The 20,904-nt window shown below is 42.9% G+C and overlaps 3 protein-coding genes across 7 annotated transcripts; 1 reads left to right on the forward strand and 2 right to left on the reverse strand.

Moving 5' to 3' along the window:
* Positions 1 to 6,248: 6,248 nt before the first annotated feature.
* On the reverse strand, positions 6,249 to 12,002 carry LOC128309680 (tyrosine-protein phosphatase corkscrew-like). Its single transcript, XM_053046122.1, has 3 exons — positions 11,475 to 12,002; positions 7,472 to 7,659; positions 6,249 to 7,389 (listed from the first exon to the last, which is right to left on the reverse strand). The coding sequence occupies exons 1-3, from the start codon at positions 11,495 to 11,497 to the stop codon at positions 7,256 to 7,258; spliced, it is 345 nt and encodes a 114-aa protein (XP_052902082.1). The 5' UTR covers positions 11,498 to 12,002; the 3' UTR covers positions 6,249 to 7,255.
* Positions 12,003 to 12,381: 379 nt separating this feature from the next.
* On the forward strand, positions 12,382 to 12,953 carry LOC128299901 (uncharacterized). The gene is made up of 2 exons (XM_053036042.1): positions 12,382 to 12,398; positions 12,472 to 12,953. Exon 2 carries the CDS (start codon positions 12,487 to 12,489, stop codon positions 12,709 to 12,711), a length of 225 nt encoding a protein of 74 aa, XP_052892002.1. The 5' UTR covers positions 12,382 to 12,398; positions 12,472 to 12,486; the 3' UTR covers positions 12,712 to 12,953.
* A 20-nt stretch (positions 12,954 to 12,973) lies between these two features.
* Positions 12,974 to 20,368, reverse strand: LOC128299902 (cdc42 homolog). Of its 5 annotated transcripts, XM_053036044.1 has the most exons (6): positions 20,349 to 20,367; positions 20,063 to 20,268; positions 16,461 to 16,762; positions 16,242 to 16,351; positions 15,974 to 16,171; positions 12,974 to 15,868 (listed from the first exon to the last, which is right to left on the reverse strand). In XM_053036044.1, the coding sequence occupies exons 3-6, from the start codon at positions 16,636 to 16,638 to the stop codon at positions 15,779 to 15,781; spliced, it is 576 nt and encodes a 191-aa protein (XP_052892004.1). In that variant the 5' UTR covers positions 16,639 to 16,762; positions 20,063 to 20,268; positions 20,349 to 20,367; the 3' UTR covers positions 12,974 to 15,778. The 5 variants fall into 5 exon arrangements, with proteins under 5 accessions (XP_052892004.1, XP_052892006.1, XP_052892003.1 ...); XM_053036046.1 differs by lacking the exon at positions 20,063 to 20,268 and having other exon boundaries at positions 20,349 to 20,368; XM_053036043.1 differs by lacking the exon at positions 20,349 to 20,367 and having other exon boundaries at positions 20,063 to 20,332.
* Between the last annotated feature and the right edge of the window lie 536 nt (positions 20,369 to 20,904).

Raw genomic sequence — 20,904 nt, forward strand, 5'->3', positions numbered from 1 at the left:
GTTGTGGTCGTTGGGTTCGTTACGGCGTACTCCAGGCATCCCTTCTTCGACTTCTTCTCACACTTTGGCGCAGCCAGACGTCGTGGCCGTCTGTCGATATCGCAGGTGTACGGCATACACACACCTGTATCTTACGCGGATTAAGCGCGCAAACAGCCACCACCACTACGCTACGATCAATGACGAGATGACGATCAAACCCAATAATCAGCTTCGGAACTGAACGAAAGCGCCACCGGGGACGCATTGTTTCGTGACGCAGTACAATCAGGGAAAAACAACAACCCCCCCCAAAAACAAAGCATTCCTGACATTATCGAAATGGGTTTATGGAGTACTAGTGTCCTGATCGAAACAGCAACCTCCTTGCATATTTCAAGCTTGTGAAAGACACATCACAACACAAGTTTACCGTAGCGATTTACAATTTGCAGATGTAATTTGAACATTTGCTGATGATGCACAAACTCACCTCCCTCGCCGAGAAAGAAAAGCGACGCGGGCAAGAGATGGAAATGTGAAGCTTCCTTTTGTTGTATTCCGCTGTACAAAAGTGGTTGAACAATTCAGCGATAGCTAGTAAAAATAACCTTGCAGACATTGCGGAGAGTTGGAAAAAGCCTTTGTGCCCGCAAGACAACTGCACTGCGCGCGCATCTGTCGCTAAGGGGCCCGTCTCTTACAGTCAATTCACACCTGCCAAAGTGACCTCCTCACTCGGTGTGATAGAAAATGACAAATTTTGGACAAGCATGATAACAAATAGTTTGTGTACCGTGAACGCAGCTTAAGGTTGCCAAAGACTAACAAAAGACTTCATTACAAAAGAGATTGTTTAGGCACATCGACGACAAAAAGATCTTGAACTTGACCTATTGGTATAGCAGATGATTATGATTGGAACGAGAACTGTAGCCTAGGTTATTGCTATCTCTATTCTGGTATCGCACACAATAAATACGTGTTATAATAAAATTGCCCTACGGTCGCTGCTACTCATCAGTCGACTATACTTTTTGCTTAGCAAATATCGTCTCGTGGACATGGATGCTCAGAACAAACGCTATGCTTTCAAGCGAAAATTTACACTTTTTTCGTAGACGAACGAACACAACTGAAGTGTTCTGCTGTTTGCTCAACAATTTACCATCCGGGGGTGATTTTTGTCAGTTTTTGCTATGTGTGTTATGCTATTTTTTTTATCAGAGCACCTCTTTGTATTGGAAATCATCCAAAACACTCGACCATGAGGTGATAATGAAATTGTTTGTCAATTTGGTGCGGCCATTTGTTTCTGTGTGTAGGCATCTCCATAAAACCCTAGGGTTCGTTTGGACGAATAGTTGGAATGTTCGTTGTTGGTTGTCTGATGATAACGGATATAAATTAAGGATATAATTTGAGATATTAATAAAAACGTTGAAGAATGTGCCATTTCTGAGGTAACTTTTCCTTTCATATGGCACTTCATTGAAGCCTCAAGGGGTTAGGTGCTCATTGTGTTGGATTTTTAGACTTCATTTTGTTAAAAACATTTCCCCAATACGGGATCCTTTATTTGCACCGTCCATTTATATACAACACCCGCACTCTACACTGCACACAGCTGGACATATTTCTCACGTGTCGAGGTAACGTGCAGTCTGCTCCGAACAGAAATCAGACCACGTCCACCAATGGACCTGATATTCGCATTCTATTCTTTATATCTGATGGCAAAATTTTACCGTGCCGACCGACTCCCCGAAGTGCGAAACTCATTAACGGAACCTCAAAACTCATGGCCAATCATATCTCTCAGGTATGGCCAGTGCTCCCGCACTCCATCTCATTACGGATGACATATTCCCGGTTACCTGTTGCATTGGGCTTCTTTTCATTCGCTCATTACGTTAGATTACGCCTTTTGCTGAGCGTCCATTAAACGGCAATATAATTCCAACACACACACACACCTTACCTTACCGTGCACTACCACCGATCGTACACCTAACACTTTGTAGTGGAGTCGCCATGTGCATGCAACCTATTTATAGAGGGTACCTTAAAAGTGTGTTTGGCCGCGCTTGGATAAACCACAATTCCGCTCTCATCGTTGCAAGTCATTTCCTTGCCGTTTTTCACAATTGGCAAGTGATTTACGGCCCGGTACTTGCCAAACTAATTCTTTTGAAGCTCTGAATAGGGTACGGGGGAACAAGACGGCACGCTGGAACGTGTTGGAAGAAACAATAAACAAATACGTTGACGCATAAAGCTCGTGTCGTATTTATTGGCACATGTTTCAGCGACAAACCGCCGACTTTTTCCGACTACAAAGAAGCGGCAGAAACGGAAATGATCAATACAAGTTCAAGACAAGAGTTCAAGAGTAATTAGAGAATTGATTAAAAGAACTTTGTGAGGAACTTAGGAACCAACAACTATTGGATTGCAAGTACCGGGACCCTGGAATGTGTCGCATTTCATCGATTTGTCCTTCGGCACGAGGCTAAAAATAGTTTTCTTGTGTTGTGCAGAAGAATGTGAAACCAGTCCACCGAAACTTCGATCATCCGATTGTAGTAGAAATTGAGCCTACGAACAAAAAAACAAACCAAGCAGACACCATTCGCCCACGCTGACGGATTTGGGTTCGTTTGGTGCGCAGAAAGTAGAATTAAACAACTGGAGCGAACAAACAATGGCTGACATGGAACATGGTCGCCCGATCCGGTTCCCGAAGGTGCGATCTTTCCACCATCAAACCAACGCATTTCGGGGCGGTGTCATATCCATCTGCCTGTCCAACTGTATGACTAATGCTCGTCGAAGAACTGCGCAAAAACTCACTGTTCTTAAGTGAGGGAGTAATTCGTTTGGCATTCCGTACACCGTACAGCTGAAGTATTTGTATAATGAAGCAGCGCATGAATGACACTGATGGAACTAATGTATCTATCCTATCCGTTTGTCTTTTTAATCAAAGTCTTAGCTTAACCATCTACGCGAATAGTTAGACAAATTTTGGGTTTTCCCTTTCATCGTTCACGCAAATTTGTACGTCCTGGTTCTAGAGGCAACTACGCACAAGATCACGTACGACAATTCCCAGGACGATGGTTTCTTGTTTCCTACCTCGACAAGGTCAGCTAAACCTATAAAGACGTGATCTGTGATACTTGTTAGCTAGCGGTAAACACGCTTCGATGACAACGATAAGACCTCAACGGTTGCTCAAAGTTGCTTCGGATTGTGTAGTGCAGAAAATCGTGCGCTAACTTTACCAGCACCGCCGTCAAGGCTTCTGTTTTGCGCGAAGACTTTCGCGCATTTCCTGTATACGTTCGATCACGTTCGCTTCCTGTGATGGATGAGCAGACATAAGGGACATGATCAGGGAGCTCCGGCCAGAACTTGCGGTATGATCGTTGGAGAGTTTTAGTATGCAGGACACGATGCCGCACGGGGGGTTTGTTTTAATTCTGTACGTAAATTGACCTCACGCAGGGCAGGAACAAGGGGAACGATTCGAACGGAAAGATATACCCCAGGTCGTACTGGCGTTCGTTCAGCAATGCACGTACGCCAACAGACACTTTAAATTCTAAGTACAATAATTGAGCTATACTGCACAATAGCATGGGAGCAGCCCCTAGCAACAGAAAAATGCCTTCAGCAGTTTCGAAATTCATTCTTCCGCTTCTTTTGAACTGTTTTTCTTCATTTTACAATTACACTTAAAAACTCAAGCTTCCTTGAACAAGATTTTAAATAATGTTTCTCGTTGCAGCGAAAACAACCCATTGGCATTTTATTGCAGCCTCCATTGGCATCACTTTCGAGTCGCTTCCCTATGATGGAATTAACATTAGCATTGAACAACTGACTGAGCAATGCAGTTGATATTTATGTGTTTATTTAAATTGCAAACAATAAACCTATGCAAATCAACTTCGTTACTACGGCGCAAACTTGTCACTTCTCAGCGATAAGCTTCATTATTCTTGCACTAATCCTTTTCATTCTGATGCACAAGTTTAGGTTATCACATTTTAGATATAAAAATAATAGTATAATAAGTAAGCAAGTAGAAGAGAGTCTGTTCCCTTCAATTGCCTTCCGTTTTTAGAATTGAACATTTGTTGCGTGAGTTGTCCCCCCTACGCTTGACTACCTACTTATAAAAAGGTCTATTAAATTAGAAAGCTTCAACCAGGATGCCTCAATCATGTGCCTCTCCCAACAAGCATTCTCGTGTACTGTTCACTTGTACCGTCAGCTTCCTCGTTTTTGTCGCGCGATCTTCAGGTTTGTTTCACTGTTTAATCAGTTGTACCTAACTTCTGTATAGCCTTGAAACATCTTTTTTCCATAGAGAATGTACAAGTCTTGCCTTTAGCTACTCCTTTCACTGCAGCGAACCGTCCGCTTGGTGGGTGCAATACACATCATTAAAGATTCTTCCAAAGGTACAACGCTTGCAACGAACAGAAAGTAAATCACGTCATCGTGGCGCCCTTTCATGAGGAAGGAAGTGACTACTTTGCGATAATGATCACCGCTGAATGTGACCGCAAACCGTACCGGGTGCCACACTTCCGTAATATTGATCATTGTGCGCACATCTCTTACCGCTTCCGTTTGGGGCGCTGTGTGTGTCGCACCTAGGATGCAGTCAGTCGTGCTCAATCATTCTGGTACGGAGAAGCCAACGCGTGTATAATACACTGCCGTTAAATGTCACTTTCGTTGGATGCGCGAGTACATGGGCGCACCATGCGTCGCACTAGACGCAGTACACGAATCCGCAGGATGCATGCAAAGTGTTTAATTTTATTGTTCTTTTTAGTCGTTTTTTATATCCTCTGCTATGTTTTCCCGTGATCATCGCATTAACAGCGTTGGCGAAGTATGCAAATGCACAACTACATGGATGAAATAGCGCTGGATTTTTTAACAAACCCAAAACATTCTACTTCTATTAAATGTTCATGCTGTTTCCATGTGAATAAAAGTGATGAAGTGACATGGGTGCAATAGTACTTGGGTTTTGCGCATCTCCATAAATCGAATATGTATACCTGCACGTACGGCTAATGAATGAGACGGACCCGGCGGAGGTTAACCAAGATTCATTCAAAATGAGGTAATTTGTATGCCCGAATGCACACAGGCGACCAATATTCTATGACGTCATTGCGAATAGAGGTTTCAATCGAATGGAAAAACATAAGGGCTACTTCATGCAATAACATCACCAGATTGTCAATATTCTAGGCAACGGCACTCCTCATACGATGATACTGAAATGGAAGGGGGCTTTCATTTAAAGCGACACGAGAAAGATCTCTTCTAGTGTGGGTTTGGGAATTAAAGGCTTCACTTCATCATGTGGTTAATAAATAAGTTCTAACATTTACAAACACAAACAACACGTTATGTAGCAGTACGGCTAGGATCATTCTATATGAATTAAAAAAAACTGTACGTTATGTTGCATTTAGCAAAGCTAATCCTTTCTTAATGAGTTTAAGAAAATAGATCACACACACACAAATTTCCTTGCAAAATCGATAGCTGAAATGAGTAACATAGACACATAATTATTGCACAACCACTGAATCATTCGAACGCTGCTCATTTAACTGGTCTCGAGTTCAACTTTAACCAAAAATAAAATTCATCCCAAGCATAAACTGGTCCGGTCAGGGCTACAACCAAATTTATGCAAATCATAATCATCCGATCAAACCGGTCAAAACCGATTCAGCTGCAATATTTTCAGCATCACGAAAAGTTCAATGTCGATGATTACCAAAATTTGTTTAGCGACAGACGGTCTAGTAGCATAATCGACAAACTGGTACCATCATCATGCCAACCTGCCATACGCGTGAGTAACCCAACCTTGGCGGTGGCAATGGATGGCCATTTCCTTGATTTGACACAATCTCTACTGACCTTCTAAAACACAAACAAATAACATATATTTTTTCCTCCCAAATATAGTACTCAGTGGTCTGGTGTCCATTTGTTGTCTTTCACATTTACATACGATGCGACACGATATTTCATTGACCCCAATTCGTATCAATAAAGGGTATCTTTGTTTAACTGCATGTAAAACTGTTCATAGTAATCCCCAAATGTGTCTTGGAAAACCAATTTTCAGCCGTTATTTTTATTAATTAATAGTTACTACTAGGTTATCCAATAAGTAACCCGGTAATTGATACATAACAGTACATAAGTAGTCACGTGTGATCGACAACAATCGCAGTACTTTACAGATTCTATCGTTTTTGTAATGCACACACAAAACAGAATAAAATCTTATTTTGTTCAGACTCAAGAATACTTATCTTCAAGCATAGCGTATGCATAAGCGTAACAATATATTACGCATATTCACATAATTTAAAACGTTTTTAGAATTATCCATCACACTGTCTATATCCTGCATATTCAACTCGTTACTCTTGGACTTATCGATTTATTGGTCAATCTATATTTGCGATACGTTTTTTCCCCAAATTTATCGAAGGGTAACGAAGCATTCATAGCTTATGTGGGGAATGAGGATACTACTTATTGACATTATTAAGCATAATTTGTTAATTAAGCATTTTTAACATAATAATTATTCAATTACCATTTTTTTGCTTTCGTTTAAGCCGTTAAAGGAATCTACAAGCTGGACTCGATAGGACGGATCATCCACTTAAGAAGCGTAAGACTTTCAAAGCCTTTTAATTCCCTCTAACTTGTCATTGTATTGCTAAATCTAATCTATTCCTATCTAAGCTACCTATCTTAATCAAACCTTTTTTATTCATAAACCGTATAGGGCATTGAGAAACCTGAAAAAAATGTACGATAGCGTCTCGTCTAAGATTTTAACACCTACAAGGGTTCTGTGTTTGTCCGTGCCACTAACAAGACTAACGACCAAGTCTTGATGAAGTCTTTGTATTGACTGTCCGTGCAGTTGGTGTTTCCCTTTTGTATTGTATCAATATTGTACAGATCCTATTTTATAACCAACCTCCCGGATTGTACGCAATATTCTAAAAGAATCTTAAACAATCTATATGTGTATCGCACGCTTGTTTTTCCGAAACCTCTATTCGTTCGTAAATTGTGGATGGAATCACAACAGGAGCCAACATTTTAGAACGCTTGTATGAGTTCGTGAATTGGTGACTAACGGTCACTAAACGGTTGTCTGTCTCCAGCTTAAACACTTTTTCCCAGTGCGTTCGGAAAAGATTTCTTACCGTTCGGTAGTAGGTTCGGCACAGATCAATGGTTGTTTCAGTTCAATGATTTGTCCATTTTTCTCCTTCAACTGACCACCATATTCCATGTAATACTGCACAAGCTCGGATAGGGTGGCAAATTTTTCACCTAAAAAGCAACAAACAAACATTTTATTAGCGGATGCGGATGCAGGGCCCAACCGGGACTCAACTGACAGCATGTTACTTACCACCGTAGAGATCGAAAAAATCACCATTGTTCTGGATCTTAATGTGGGTCACCTCTAGACCCCGCCGAACGGACAGCGTGAATGCGCCCGGGCTGGAGGAGGAATGTCGGGCGAGAAACGAACCATCGAAGCCACGCTCCAAAAGCATTGTTTCTGCCTCCACGCCGGACACGGATCGATGAAACCATCTGGAAATGGAGATTGTAAGCAAAATCAAGCATAAGTCATCGTAAATTGGGGGAAAATAGCTATTTCTTCTTCTTATTGATAAATGCATTAATTATACACAATAGTTATGTTAGAATCTGGTGTATCGTTCTAATTTTAAACGCAAAGATTACAACATTTTACACTCTATTCCGCCACTGCGGAAAGACGCTATTTTTCGAATGCCGATTTTACCAATCGGCAGCCATGCAATAGAAAAGACATCTGTCATCATCACATCAGGTGAATCGGCCACGTGCCAACAATTTGAACCGATTCCCGTCCTCGTCGCATCGATAATTGCCCGTATAACGAGAGCTTGCGCTTGCATCGGATCAATCCATCTGCAACACATGCACTAGGATCGACCACTTTTGATCGTCAGCCAAACAATGTGACCCCTCTCGTGTAGACGAAACGATAAAACTTGTTCCTTCTTCGTTCCTCGAACGAATTCCGTGCCAGAGTTCAATCGTCAGATGCACCGGGGTTTTATCTAATCCGATGATTCATTTGCATCCTCACGAGGGCCTGTTGCATGCACAGGCGCGTTCACGCTACACTTATTTTAAGTTCACCGATAATGCGTTCCTTCCATCAGCTGTCGATTTGCTTGACCTAGCAACCTGTTTCTACCGGGTTCCGGCCATGGTTCCGTCCGATCTTTCGATAAACGAAGTCAAGAACCTTCAGCCCGTCCACGTACGAAAGTGAAACGGCATAATGACTCATTTCGACCGTTGACGACCGTGTTAATTCCGTGTCCGAACGGGGGGAGGGGTTTTATGAGCTTCACGGGGGCAATTATTGCTAGTGCATGTCCTATCTGCCTTTCAATGACTGCGTGCCCACGGCAACTTGATCGCGCCCTTTCTTTTAACCGTTCATAAACACATCCAAGAGGGCGTATGTGTTAGTGTTGCGTTGCTGTGTTTGCGCTACACTCTGCATCGTGTACTCTTGTTGATGACATAATTGAGTGTCCGCCTGATTCTGGCTTCCTTCGACCGTGGTATAAGTGTGAGAGACCGTGACCGATGTGTCCGACATCACCCACCGGCACGACGACTGTCATCCCTTTGGCCAATGCGCGAACATAAACGTAGTGTGAACTTACAGACGTACTGTCGCCGTGCGAATGAATGTGCGTCAGGGCAAGGGCCCGTTCAGCTTTTGCACCGTGGTTCCAACATTCAGGAAACGGAACTACTTATAGTCGAAGAATTTGGTTTTATAAAGAATTGCTTCGTGAACATTGTACGATCATGACTCCGACGACTTAGTGTCAAACTTCAGGCTTCTTGAATATCTTCATGTTAGGAAGACTTCTTTCTAAGTAATAAATATTCGATTACTTTTACATCATTAATATAAAAATAAAACTATTTACACTAATGTAATTAATGGCGGGATATCATCCCAATAGCCTTGCGGTTTAATTAACGCCCGCTGTTCAACTCCACGGTTCGGGCGTGTGCTTCACGCGTACAACCCAGCTTTAACCACCGAACCGAAGAAAAAATCTTCTCCTATTAAAAGATCACGCTATTTATGAGCATTACGCACATTAAGCGCGATTAAGTCATTAAATTTTATTCCACCCCATCCGATGGTGTGTCTCCTGGAAAGCTCGTGGCCGGGCAATAACCGTACAATAACAGCACACGGAACAGGCCCGGGGGTTATGGAATTTTCTTCTGCAGCTTCCAAACCTGCTGCCTGCTGTCTGGCCCCGTGCGCTATGGCAACAATGTCACAGTAGGTTGAACCATTTAATTATTCATCTCGCTGCTGTGCTGCCCTGGCCATCCAATATTCGCTTTTTTTGTATCATCACTACTATGTTGTATCCGTTGTTAGGTGGCCGTTGCCAACTCCGTTGAAGGGGAAAGATGGAATGTTTGACTGGCTGGTGGTTCGCTCGCTGGGTTACTTTGATATCTTGTGACGAAGGTTCGCGTGGATTGAAAAACAATATATGGGAAAATTATACACATTACCATCATAAATTGTACCACTGTGTGAGAGCGCACACTACAGAGGCCGCAGAAACACGACTTTTTCTCTCACGGGCGATGAGCTCAACGATGGCATTTAAAAGGGGTCATTTTACAGGGGAATAAAACGATTCCAGCCAGGAGGGAACACAACTATCCCCCAACAAGGAAAAAAACACAACAATAGAATAAAGATAATTTGTCAACAAAATAAAAATTAGAAGAAAAAACTTAACATTTTAACGGTTCGCGTTTGCTTAAATTTTCATCGCATCATTGCAACGTGCAATTGTAAGCGAAAGATTACATATCCATGAAGTTCACGTTACATCACCTTTGATGGATCTATGCGCATTTGCGTGGTTTGCTCATCCAAGGGTTAAAACCATCCAAAAGCAGATGCACACACACACACAAGCACAACGAAACCGTGGACAACAGGCGGTATTTGCCACACCCCCGTTTCCCACCCCCTAGGGTGTTGTTGAGTTGTGTACGAGAGAAGGGGAAGGGGAAGGGGAGGGGGAGAATTGGTGAACTCGCCTGCTTTGGGACGCTAGAAACAGCTGGCTAGTAACGTGAAACTGACCATTTAATGCACTTTCTGACCCGTTTTCATTCAATTGACCCCTGTGAACAGTTATCCCGCTGTCGCTTCCATCTAATTTTGCTAACCAATTTCCAACCCCTCGGGGACAATGGGTTCTGCGGTGTTGGTGGGGGTTTCGTTCTTTTAATGGAACCATCATACACAAACAGCAAGTCAGCTACTTTGTAAGCAACAAGCGTGTGCAGCAGCGTTCATGCCCGCGGTGAGAAGCAATTGAAGATGTGCGTTAATTTCTTTCTCTTCTCTACCGCATTCCTTGGTTGGTTTTATACCAAGCTCTCCCCCAAAAAAATCTTTGTAGTTCGGATAGCTCAAGGACGAAGTTTTCCTTTGTCCACAGCAATCGCTGCACTCGCGGATCCGAACACTCGCACCACACAGGAAGTGTTACACTCCCAGTGTAGCAACTTGTGTAATATACGAAGAATTGTAAATGGAATATACGGAATCTCCATTCTGTCCTGTGCACGGCAAGAATGGCATTTGCAAGCACAGAATTCGGACCAAATATTACAACATGAATCCGTTGTAAACATCCGAAGGGGATGGGGGTGAATGGAGCTGGGGGTGAAACCCCAACCCCTAAAACGCATACTCTAGTCAGGCTCACATACTTTCTCTTCCCTCTTGGTTCATGCATATCTCGCTCCTGCTTTGCCCGTCACTGCCCGTCTCACTCTAACTCTCCCTTCTCAGCTGTTTATTTCTGGGTGTAGCAAGAACAATTCGTCCTTCCTCGGGCTGCTGCACCGGGGGTGGATATAAAGTGGTGTGTGACAAGGTGTGAACAGAAGAGAAAAAATGCACCAGGGCGCAACCAGGCGGCGAAGGTGAACGACATAGCGTACTAGCACCATAGTAGCCTTTGCAAAACCGTTTTGCTACAGCAAATCCATCCGAAAGGAAAATGTTTCGCACAGTGTGATGCACACAAACACATGCGCGCATTTGCACCCACCCGAGGAGGGTTCGAGAGGGTTCACATTATCAAGAATACGCTCGTTATGACCCGTCGAACTCAATGATAACGAGCATAGCTCTTTTAAATCGTTTTTCTTTTGTTGTTCTTGGAGCTGCCACTTTGTCCACTTTTGCAATTCGGTGCCACTGCATCGAAATCTTTAGCACGGAAACAACCCCCCGGAGTGGGTTAGTACCCCCAATGTATGATAAAAGCAGTGGGTCATACCTTCGCGAAGATAATGCCGCCATCGATGCTGGGTGGATGGAGTTACACTTATTTACAACGCGGGTTTAGCGCAGAAAACTATGCAAAACCGACGATATCACGCACCAGAACATAGAACTTGCGATTACAACACCACCAAACCCCACAGAAACTATTGGCCACACACTGCACTCCGACCTTCCCCACACCCTCTTACCCCTGCGCACCCCTTTCTTCACACCCCCGCCGCACGCACACACACACACACGCACGGGGACCTGCACACACACCACGCACGCACGCACAATTCACTACACTGGCAACCGCACGAGTCACACACTAGAAAGCGAACAATGAGCCCGACGATTTCGCGACACACTAACAACCGACTTCCAAACGTTCTTCCTTTGGCGGGGGCTGTGGAGATGGCCAACCAGAATCCCGAAAACTTTTTCGGACGGACGGACGCACGCACGCACCCACACGGGAAAAAGGCTTGATTCGCGATCTTTCTCACTATTTGATATTTTGTTGAGCAGCAGGTCTCGTAGCACGACACCGTTTTGACAGCTCGTGGAAACAATAGTGAACAATAAGGTTGGCAGTTGGCTGTCCGCTACGTTTACGGCCAACGTATATAGAGGGCAGGTGTCTGGAACGTTTTTCGAACACTTGCCTACTTCCGATTTTCCGTTTGATGACTTTTGAAAGAATTTGTGGAAAAAATCCCCAGTATTGTGGATCACACAAAATATCGAAGATTTATGAGGAAATCACGGAAAAAAGCTATTTGATCCTATCCAATCTTTTCATTTTGGTTATGGTCTTGTGAAGACACCTCAGATGTGTACTTCTTGATGCTAGTTCGAAAACAACATTCCACAATATGTCAATTTGTTTTTGTCATTGCAAAACAAAAACCTATCAAAACATTGGCATTTGCAGGTAAAATGTTAGGGCAATTCGTGCAAAAACTTTTCCATTAAAACCCAAACCCAAACCTCCTGTATTTCTGCAGATTAATCTGGCCAACATGAAGCGACAGTCAAGGAATGTTATGTTCGATCGTTTGCACCGCGGAGTCGTGTACACCTGCATGGGACTGACGTTGTACGGCACTTACATGCTCGGAGTACGTGTTTACCGGTATTTCACCGTGATAAAACCAGCTCGGCAAGCGGAAGAGCTTAAAATGCTGGGAGCTGGAGCAGCAAAACAAGCGCCATCGTTGGACACAGCTCCCACCCTAACCTCGTAGTTCTATTGCCGTGCGGAAGAATAGCATCAAAGTTTGATTCACTATGTTTGATAGATGTATAGAGCCAGAGCATTTGTTTTTCGTCAATAAATTATGTAATTGATCGTTGCGGTGTATAATTTGCGAGTTGTTTAAACTCAATGCTAGAAAAGCTTCGCAATACTCCATCTTTCGGAAGCCCGGGAGTCTTGCTTCGTACTACCCACTTTAAAACACGATGCGGAATAAAGTAACGCACAGACAAACCGTTGCTCTTAGCTGTATAAAAATGTGTTTTTGTTTTATTTTAATATTTATTTTCCGTTAAATATAATTATTCCTTCTTTCTCGAAACATGCTGTGTTATCAACATAAGTTTTTTTTGTTTTAAATAATAAAAGAATTGGATAGAAAGGTAAGCCCTGATACAGTACCAGCAGCATGTGAATGGTAGACGCACGTGAAATCATGTTTGCAGTCAAATGGTATGTAATGCAACAGTTAATACCAAAAACTCCAAAAACTACACTATAAAGGAACGAAAGTCCAAATTCCCTTTTGCACAAGATATTACACTCCGGTGGACGAGCAAAAAGCCATCGTGGAGAACACACCAAATCTGTCTAACATTTCCTAACAGTGTGCCTGGGTCGTCATTGACTTTCGCACGACATTAACAAAGCAGAAGCCAGCAGTTTGTTGTTCAAGCCGGAATTGCAAAGACCGGCGATTATGGTACAGTGCAAAGACAAGAATATTCCGTGTACGCTAACTCTTGTCTCCCTTATCGCGCATTTATCTTGTGGGATTGTGTACAATACAATATATTTATTACAATTTTTTTCCTCGGGATAATACAAACGATCTATCCTAGAGACTGTTCGGTCCCATCGTAAAAAAAAGAAACGTGTTTCTTCTTCGAACAAAACTTTTGTCTAAATTTTCACGAGCAAAATTATTAATTTGTTATTTGTTTGCCTAAGCTGGGCAACTTTTTTCACGAAATTCGCCTGCCGCAAACGTTTTATATTCTTTGCCTAAATTAACATTCATCCGATCCTCCACAAAATGACTCGCAACGAACTCGAGACCGATCATACAATTTGCCTCAGTACGAGCAACTTTTGGGCAAAAGTGGCATACATGGCGACTAAATGAGCCAGAAAAGAAGAAGGTGTATTCAAAGTGTTATAGAATAGTAATATCGGTACCGTAGTAGTATTGAATTTATCGTCTTTTAAGGCATTAAAATGATGACACGACGGTGAAGTATAAACAACAAAAAACAAATCGATTGTTTTAGTTCAAAATTGTCTATCAATTCACAAAAGTTCAATTCAAATCAATTTCAACTTTTCGCACGATGGTGCATCCAAAACTTTAATCAAACGGTCGTGTTTCATTGATCTCATTGAAGTTGGATTCGTTCTTTAGTAGCTAGGATCCTGAATATCCTTAATACAAAACTGGGTTCTAGTGAAACAGACGAGGCAAAATACAACCTGAGGCGCATATATATGCGGTTACGCAGCAGTGCAACATCAAACCGGTTAAATATGGGGAGGGAAAAAGCACTCAGCACTCTGTATCCTGCTGGGTTTTCCGGCACAATCAACACGTCTTCGTGTTGTTATCAACTCGCCCTTGTATGTACACAGCTAACAATACAAAAGGACACACCCTGGCTGTGTGTGTGTGTCTCTCTCTAGTCTCCTTTAGACTTGTCTCTTTAAATCAGTGCTGCTTCTTGTATACCAATAACTACCGTCACGATCCTGTAGTGTAAAAAAGCTGTATAAGGTTTAGGAAATCCTTGTTTATCCCCTTCTGTCCATGCTGTTTATAGTAATATTGCGCACTCTCCTGGAGAATTTGCGCCCCTGTGCGATATACACGGTTGGAACTTTCCAGCCACAAGAAAACAAAACTTCAAGCGAGTGTACGGTCCAGTCTTAACAAAAGTGACCGAAACGCAACCACCCGCGCGCAAATCGGGTAGTAAGGGAGGTGGTGGATTTTCCTGATGCCCTAACATTGTTGTTTGTTCTTGCTGTTAAGAGCGGTTTGTTAGTTTTAACTTGTTTCTTTGCACCGTCAGTATTTGTGTTCATGTATGTAACTTAATATTTATGCGCTTTATAATTCGCTTTCTTTATGTATATATATATTTGTTTTTGCTGTCCCCTCTTTGTCTTTCCTTCCTCCTATCGTATAGGTAATATGTTGGCCTTTTTATCAATCTCTCAAACTTAGGCTAAAGCTTGCCCGCGTGACACGTACCCACAGTAAACCGTCGTGTGCTTTAGTTTCGCATTAATTTTTGTTGGTTGGGTTGAAAGGAAACGAAAGAAACCCAGCTCAATCTTCGTTCTTAAGGATTTGCTCCTTAAGGATTTTTCTTCTAAGTTCTACATTCACTCACTTAATTAGCAAAATGTATTATTAGTTTGTTTCCTAGCTGGTGTGCAAATCATGTAATTAGCGGTATTTGCTTTTTGCACTGCCATCTTACAGGACAACAAAACTATATGCCTTTGTCTCTGTATCATCTTCTTCATATCTGCAATTTTGAGGTTGTATGTTCTTCATGTTGCACATATTTGTTTCGCTTACAAATATTTGCTGTTCTACAATTAGGAGGCGCGCAAGTAACAACGCTGTTGTGGGATTTATCGGGAACTTTACCTTCCTTAATGGTTCATCGACCCATTTATCATGCTCGTAACAAACAACCTTAGGCTTAATGCGGGAACGTGAAACAACGAAAAACCATTGCTACGGATTAGCGCACTGCTTATCGGTGCCCTGTGCCTGCCCAGCCGTACTTTCGGCCCGTTTACAAACCATCTCCTGACTGCAAACCTTACGAAAAGCAACGGGACTGTGTATAAAACCGAAGTGTTATGAAGAAGAACGAAAGTATACGAAGAAGATCTAATGATTTTTATCCTGATCTCATGACGATCGATGCGGTTTGTGTCTGTGTGTGTGCGCGAAAGACACAATCATCCGAATATCTCGTCATGTGCTAAAGAATGTTTTCACGAAAACGGATAGTAGGTAGGGTGTTTGTATGGGTGTTTTTTTTTTACAAAAATCGGCACTTCCTCTTTTTCGTTGGCTCTGGGGGTTCCAGCGCTGCCAGGATTGCCTCGTCGAAAACGTTCTTCAGCCCTTTCTGTGAACGAAATATTGTGGGAAACACAAAATGATTAGCACAACGTTGCACAACAATTGCGAATATATCCTCGTTCCACTGAAGTGACGATTCCATCCAACATACCTGGGTCAACGCAGAACACTCGACATATTTCACCGCCTTCAGTTCCTTGGCCAGCTTCTCACCCTGCTCGAGGGTGATGGGTTTTTGTTTGTTTTTAGCCAATTTCTCCAGCGTACTGTTTTCGTCGCGCAAATCAATTTGCGTGCCCACCAACAGGAACGGAGTTTTCTGACAATGGTGCGTTATTTCGGGCACCCACTGCAAGACATTATTAATGAATCGAGTGTTAATAGAACGAATGAATATGATTAAATGCCCGTCAGCGTACCTTTTCTTTAACGTTCTCAAAAGAGCTGGGACTAACGACGGAGAAACACACTAAAAAAACGTCTGTTTGAGGATACGACAATGGTCGTAGTCGATCGTAATCTTCCTGGCCTGTAAACATAGTGGGATGAAAGAAAAACATCAGAGGATTTGGTCAGGTTTAGATGCAGCATACATTTTGTCTGGACATTCGATCCAGCAAGGAACCGGCATCACTTACCAGCTGTATCAAACAAACCGAGCGTGTAGGGTTCGCCACCGATCATGACCGTCACGGCATAATTGTCAAACACCGTCGGTACGTACTCGGATGGAAATTTGTTGGTCGTGTAGGAAATGAGCAGGCAAGTCTTACCGACGGCACCGTCACCGACGACCACGCACTTTATTGTTTGCATTCTGCTGCTGTTTCAAATCTACCCGCCTTGGTCTCACACGTGTGCCTTCCTCGTCTGCCTTTTAGCCTTTGTTATAAGCGATACGCTACTGGGTCTGGCAGCTTCACGACGTGTTTCGCGAACGCTGTGGGCGAAAATATGCAAACTAGGGTTTAGCTTTTGTTGGATGATCGAAAACAGGCCCTGTTGGACATCAACATGGAGAATACTCTTGTGATCAAGTGATGAATTGAAGTGCTGTTGTCCAAAAAGTGATTGGGAAGAAAGGCAAACACGAAATAATATTTTTAAATCGATTCACTTTTCTCTATGGTATTAAATGGCATGCTAATGACGCAATGCCGAATGAATTTGGCGATGGTCTCAGTACAGTAATTCCATCAAGCCTCAAATAAACCAGTTTTTCCATTCCAGTGTTTTAATTTTAGAGTGTTATTTTCGTATTAGACAAATAATCTTGCCGTTGTTTTAATGTTATCCAAAATGGAGCAATACTTTTTGTCTCACACCAGTGTAATTAACTTATTAAGCCGCTGAATTATCAAGATAACGATATTAGGAAGCAGAATCCCATGCTTACGACACCCTTACATCATTCGGTGGGTTCGAAGACCCACATTTTTCCTTGGCATCATTAAGTCCTGAAATGCTCTCAGGAATTGTCCTTTCATGTGCTCCATTCGAAACTCTTCAATGTTAATGTCCATATCAGGTCAAAGATTCCTAATGTGCATTGTGCGAGATTTCGCCTGTGGAAAACCTTAGTAATTCCCCGTTATTGCCCTAATCTTGGTATAAGGAAATTGATATGATTTTGAAAGAGTATTTGACGTATTCGTTTCATGGAGTTCGCAATAGGGATGATCCGAATATTGGAGGATAGTAGAATGTTTACTGCTCATTTCGAGAATCTTTCCAGATCTAATGGTAATTAATACACAAATGGTTTGATTGCAGTAGCTATCTACTATGAGATACCAGTTTTGTCGTCTACACACGATCTGTTCGGAAGTGTTAAACGATCACCTATTTGAGGTATCATTAGATCGATATGGCCACATGAAAATATAGCTGAACGTTTTCTTACAAATGATTGATTCATTCCCACCAACGAACACTTCACACAATCACAAACAAGCAAGTTGTGAACGTGACTCATACCCAAGTGGTAACGATAAAATTGTGCTTTATCTGTAGATTGGCAGTCATTATCAATGTTTATACAATTCCCTTCATTGACGCAGTCATGTAGTCTCGCTATCGTCGACCGCTAAAAAACGGAGGAAATGTAGAAGTTAGCAATATAGTTCTCGCATTATGCACATTACGCATGTTCTGGAAGTTCTGTAGGCCCCCCAACATACAGTACACAATCAACAGTGTTCAATCTTGTGTACATTTCGATGCATCGCACACATTGAGGCCATTTTTTTTGCGATGCGTACACCACTATTTGAGCAAAGTGTTATCTCGCGATAGCGCGCTGAATGAGAACGCACCCGGTTATCGGTTATGATAAGCGTACGCGATGCCCACGAAACCGTGAATGCGAAGGTGGTAAGCAAAATGAGGGTACATCATAACGGTGTACCGTGTTTGCTGGAGAGTGTAGCTCTCCACATTTGCTGTTCCGGTGGCGTGATGGAGGTTGAGGGGAAGCAGATTCTCCTCCTGCTTTCCAAGCTGGCTATAGGTCGAAGATGTTGTCTGTTCTGCTGCTGATGGAAGCATGCACCATTTATTGATCGCAAAAAAAACTCCAAAGCCCAAGTTGTTCTAGACATCTTAGCGTTTGTCTCCGCTGGGAGGGGAAGGTTTTTACTGGCGCCCAGAAGCTAGATAGTTCTAGGTTGGCGACTACTAGTGAAGACAGACGTTTTCTCTTTTAATGCTCTTCGGTCAAACGTGGTCAATTGATCAAGCATCCTTGGCTGTGCAATCTTCGATCTCAATGATTGTGCTAATAAGCACCGGTTTGCTGCCAACATTCGTTCTGAAATCAACGGTTCAACGGTGACATATCCTCCTCCTGGCATCAAGGGGGCTGTTTATCTCTGGTATTATCGCCATGTGTGTCAGCTGAGTTGATAATAGGATTGATTTTTTTTAGTTACATAAGCAACTTTATCAGCAGACGATTTTTAACTGCAGAAATTATTGAAAAATTAAAAACATTCACAACTTTTTGATTATTGGCTTTGTCTACTCGATACAAAGAATTATGGTTTGCTGTGATGCTTTCCTCTGCCTGCGTCAAAACAATTTCTATGCCAACCTGCCCTGACAGATGGTATGCAGAGTCCAAGTATGTTGCGCTTCATCGGGCAAAAGAAAGCATTGAATCTACGAACGTCCCTCTATGCACTTCTCGATGCAAACGATACGGAAAGATGGCAACGCACAACCGAAAAAATAACACAATCAACACAGAAATCCATCCCAACAACAGATCACCCTTACGACAGGGGCTGGCACTATTTCGATGTTTTTTTTTGGAGAACAGTCCCATTAGCTTTCGCCCACGAAGCGATCAGGGCACGGTACAGGAAGGTTGACCGGGTACGGCTGGAGGGCGCGTGAGAACAACGGACAACGAATAATAAATTCATCACATTCCAGAAACGCCATTTTGACTCGCCCCATCTCGCTCTGGCATGTGGACCTGGTGCATAACCGTTTCTCTTTCTAGCAAACTGTTCACACTTTCCGATTTGTGCTCTTTCTCGCTCATGCACCCGCGCTTTCAATGAACGCACACACGCGTACGCACACATGTACTCCGCAGCACAGTTATACGCACCAACACCAACTGCCGGGCGGTCACGAACGAAAACGGGCACTCTCTTCGATGCGACGAAATTCTTCGTCGTCCCGACAGTTTGGACATATGCGTGGCCACCGCGCGAAATATCCGCCCTGCGGGACACAGTCCACGCCGGAACGGCAGATGAATATTTTTCACCTAATTAGCGTGCCGATTGCGGTTTTTGAATAAACAGTTCCAGACACTCGAATCCACCCATCACACACACGCACACAACACAGGCGCCCGCTTCAAGTCACGGAGAGTGAAGAGCAATGGTGCATTCGATTTATTTGACCGGAACTTGCTCGTTTACTGCTAAATTGCCAACACTCAATGTTCCGATTTTCCCAATAAGTCACCAATTGGTCGCCACATACTACGATAGGGGCACGCACTTACGGCCAATGTCGCTGGGCCCAGCCGCTTTTCCCACTACACCACGAAAGTTGCTGATGAGTCAATCCGCTGCGTTCCACTCTGGCTAAAGCAAACAGGCAAAATTTGCAATTGGAAACCCGTTTCCTGCCCCCAAACGATTGAAATCGCGCAGGGAAATGTTTGCCAATCACGCGCTACACTTTGGACAGTCGATTTTGCACTAATTCCCGATCAATTTACCTTGTTCTTTGCTGCTGCTACTGCTTTTTGGACCCACCACCCTGCTAGCTCACTTTGTGACAACGGCACAAATACGGCTGAATACGATGAGGTAGAGGAAGAAGCAAAGAAAAAGAGGAACGTTTTCTTGTCCGCTCGCACACGCAATCCGGAGAGGGCAATTGCTGTTTGGGAGCGTTTTCCTAAACACGTGTTAATAATGTTCACTTTTTGGGATTAGAATAGAATAACAACGATTATGATCTGTATGTTCGTCCGATATTCATTACTAAATCATTTCATTTACCTGAAACGATTGTGGTGAACAAAAAATGTTTAGCGTGTGCTGTCAAACGTCGGACAACTTCGGGAGAGAGGAACGTCAACGTCGAAACGTCACCCAACTTCGTGCTGGTATAAATTCGAATGCCAATGGACGAGTTTGAATTTGGAATTACAGCCGTTGCAAAATGGATTTTATAAAAACAATAATTATATATTTACTGATGGGATGGAAAGTGTGTGTTTATTGAAAATTGAGAGTTCGTTTATGTAGTTCTAGCACATGTATACGCCTCTGAGACATGTACTTTGTTGAAAACTGACAAACCCCTTCAAGAAGACAAGCTTCCGTTCGAGAGGAAGATCTACAGATCCAGTCCGTAAAATTCTTTTACCTAATTTACATCGACAGAGGAGACGTGATAGGCCCAAATTGAGATGGAACGATGCCATTGATGCGTCGCCAGGTGGAAATATTGGATTGCCAGACGACTGCGCTCGCCCGTGAGCGACAGGCCAAGACCACGAAGTGATTGTAATGCCAATTAAGCAAGGAATACCTAATTAATTGTTTCGAACTA

Source organism: Anopheles moucheti, chromosome 2, assembly GCF_943734755.1.
Source record: "Anopheles moucheti chromosome 2, idAnoMoucSN_F20_07, whole genome shotgun sequence".
NCBI lineage: Eukaryota > Metazoa > Arthropoda > Insecta > Diptera > Culicidae > Anopheles > Anopheles moucheti.

Excerpts from the sequence above, each read along its gene's own strand:
- LOC128309680 (XM_053046122.1), bottom strand. The coding sequence starts at position 11,497 with ATGGCGGCATTATCTTCGCGAAG. Across the intron at positions 7,660-11,474 it reads GCGGCATTATCTTCGCGAAG|ATGGTTTCATCGATCCGTGT; the intron begins GTATGACCCACT and ends CTCCATTTCCAG. Across the intron at positions 7,390-7,471 it reads TTTTTTCGATCTCTACGGTG|GTGAAAAATTTGCCACCCTA; the intron begins GTAAGTAACATG and ends GTTGCTTTTTAG.
- LOC128299901 (XM_053036042.1), top strand. The coding sequence starts at position 12,487 with ATGAAGCGACAGTCAAGGAATGTTATGTTCGATCGTTTGCACCGCGGA.
- LOC128299902 (XM_053036046.1), bottom strand. The coding sequence starts at position 16,638 with ATGCAAACAATAAAGTGCGTGGTCGTCGGTGACGGTGCCGTCGGTAAG. Across the intron at positions 16,172-16,241 it reads TTGAGAACGTTAAAGAAAAG|TGGGTGCCCGAAATAACGCA; the intron begins GTACGCTGACGG and ends AATGTCTTGCAG. Across the intron at positions 15,869-15,973 it reads AGTGTTCTGCGTTGACCCAG|AAAGGGCTGAAGAACGTTTT; the intron begins GTATGTTGGATG and ends TTTCGTTCACAG.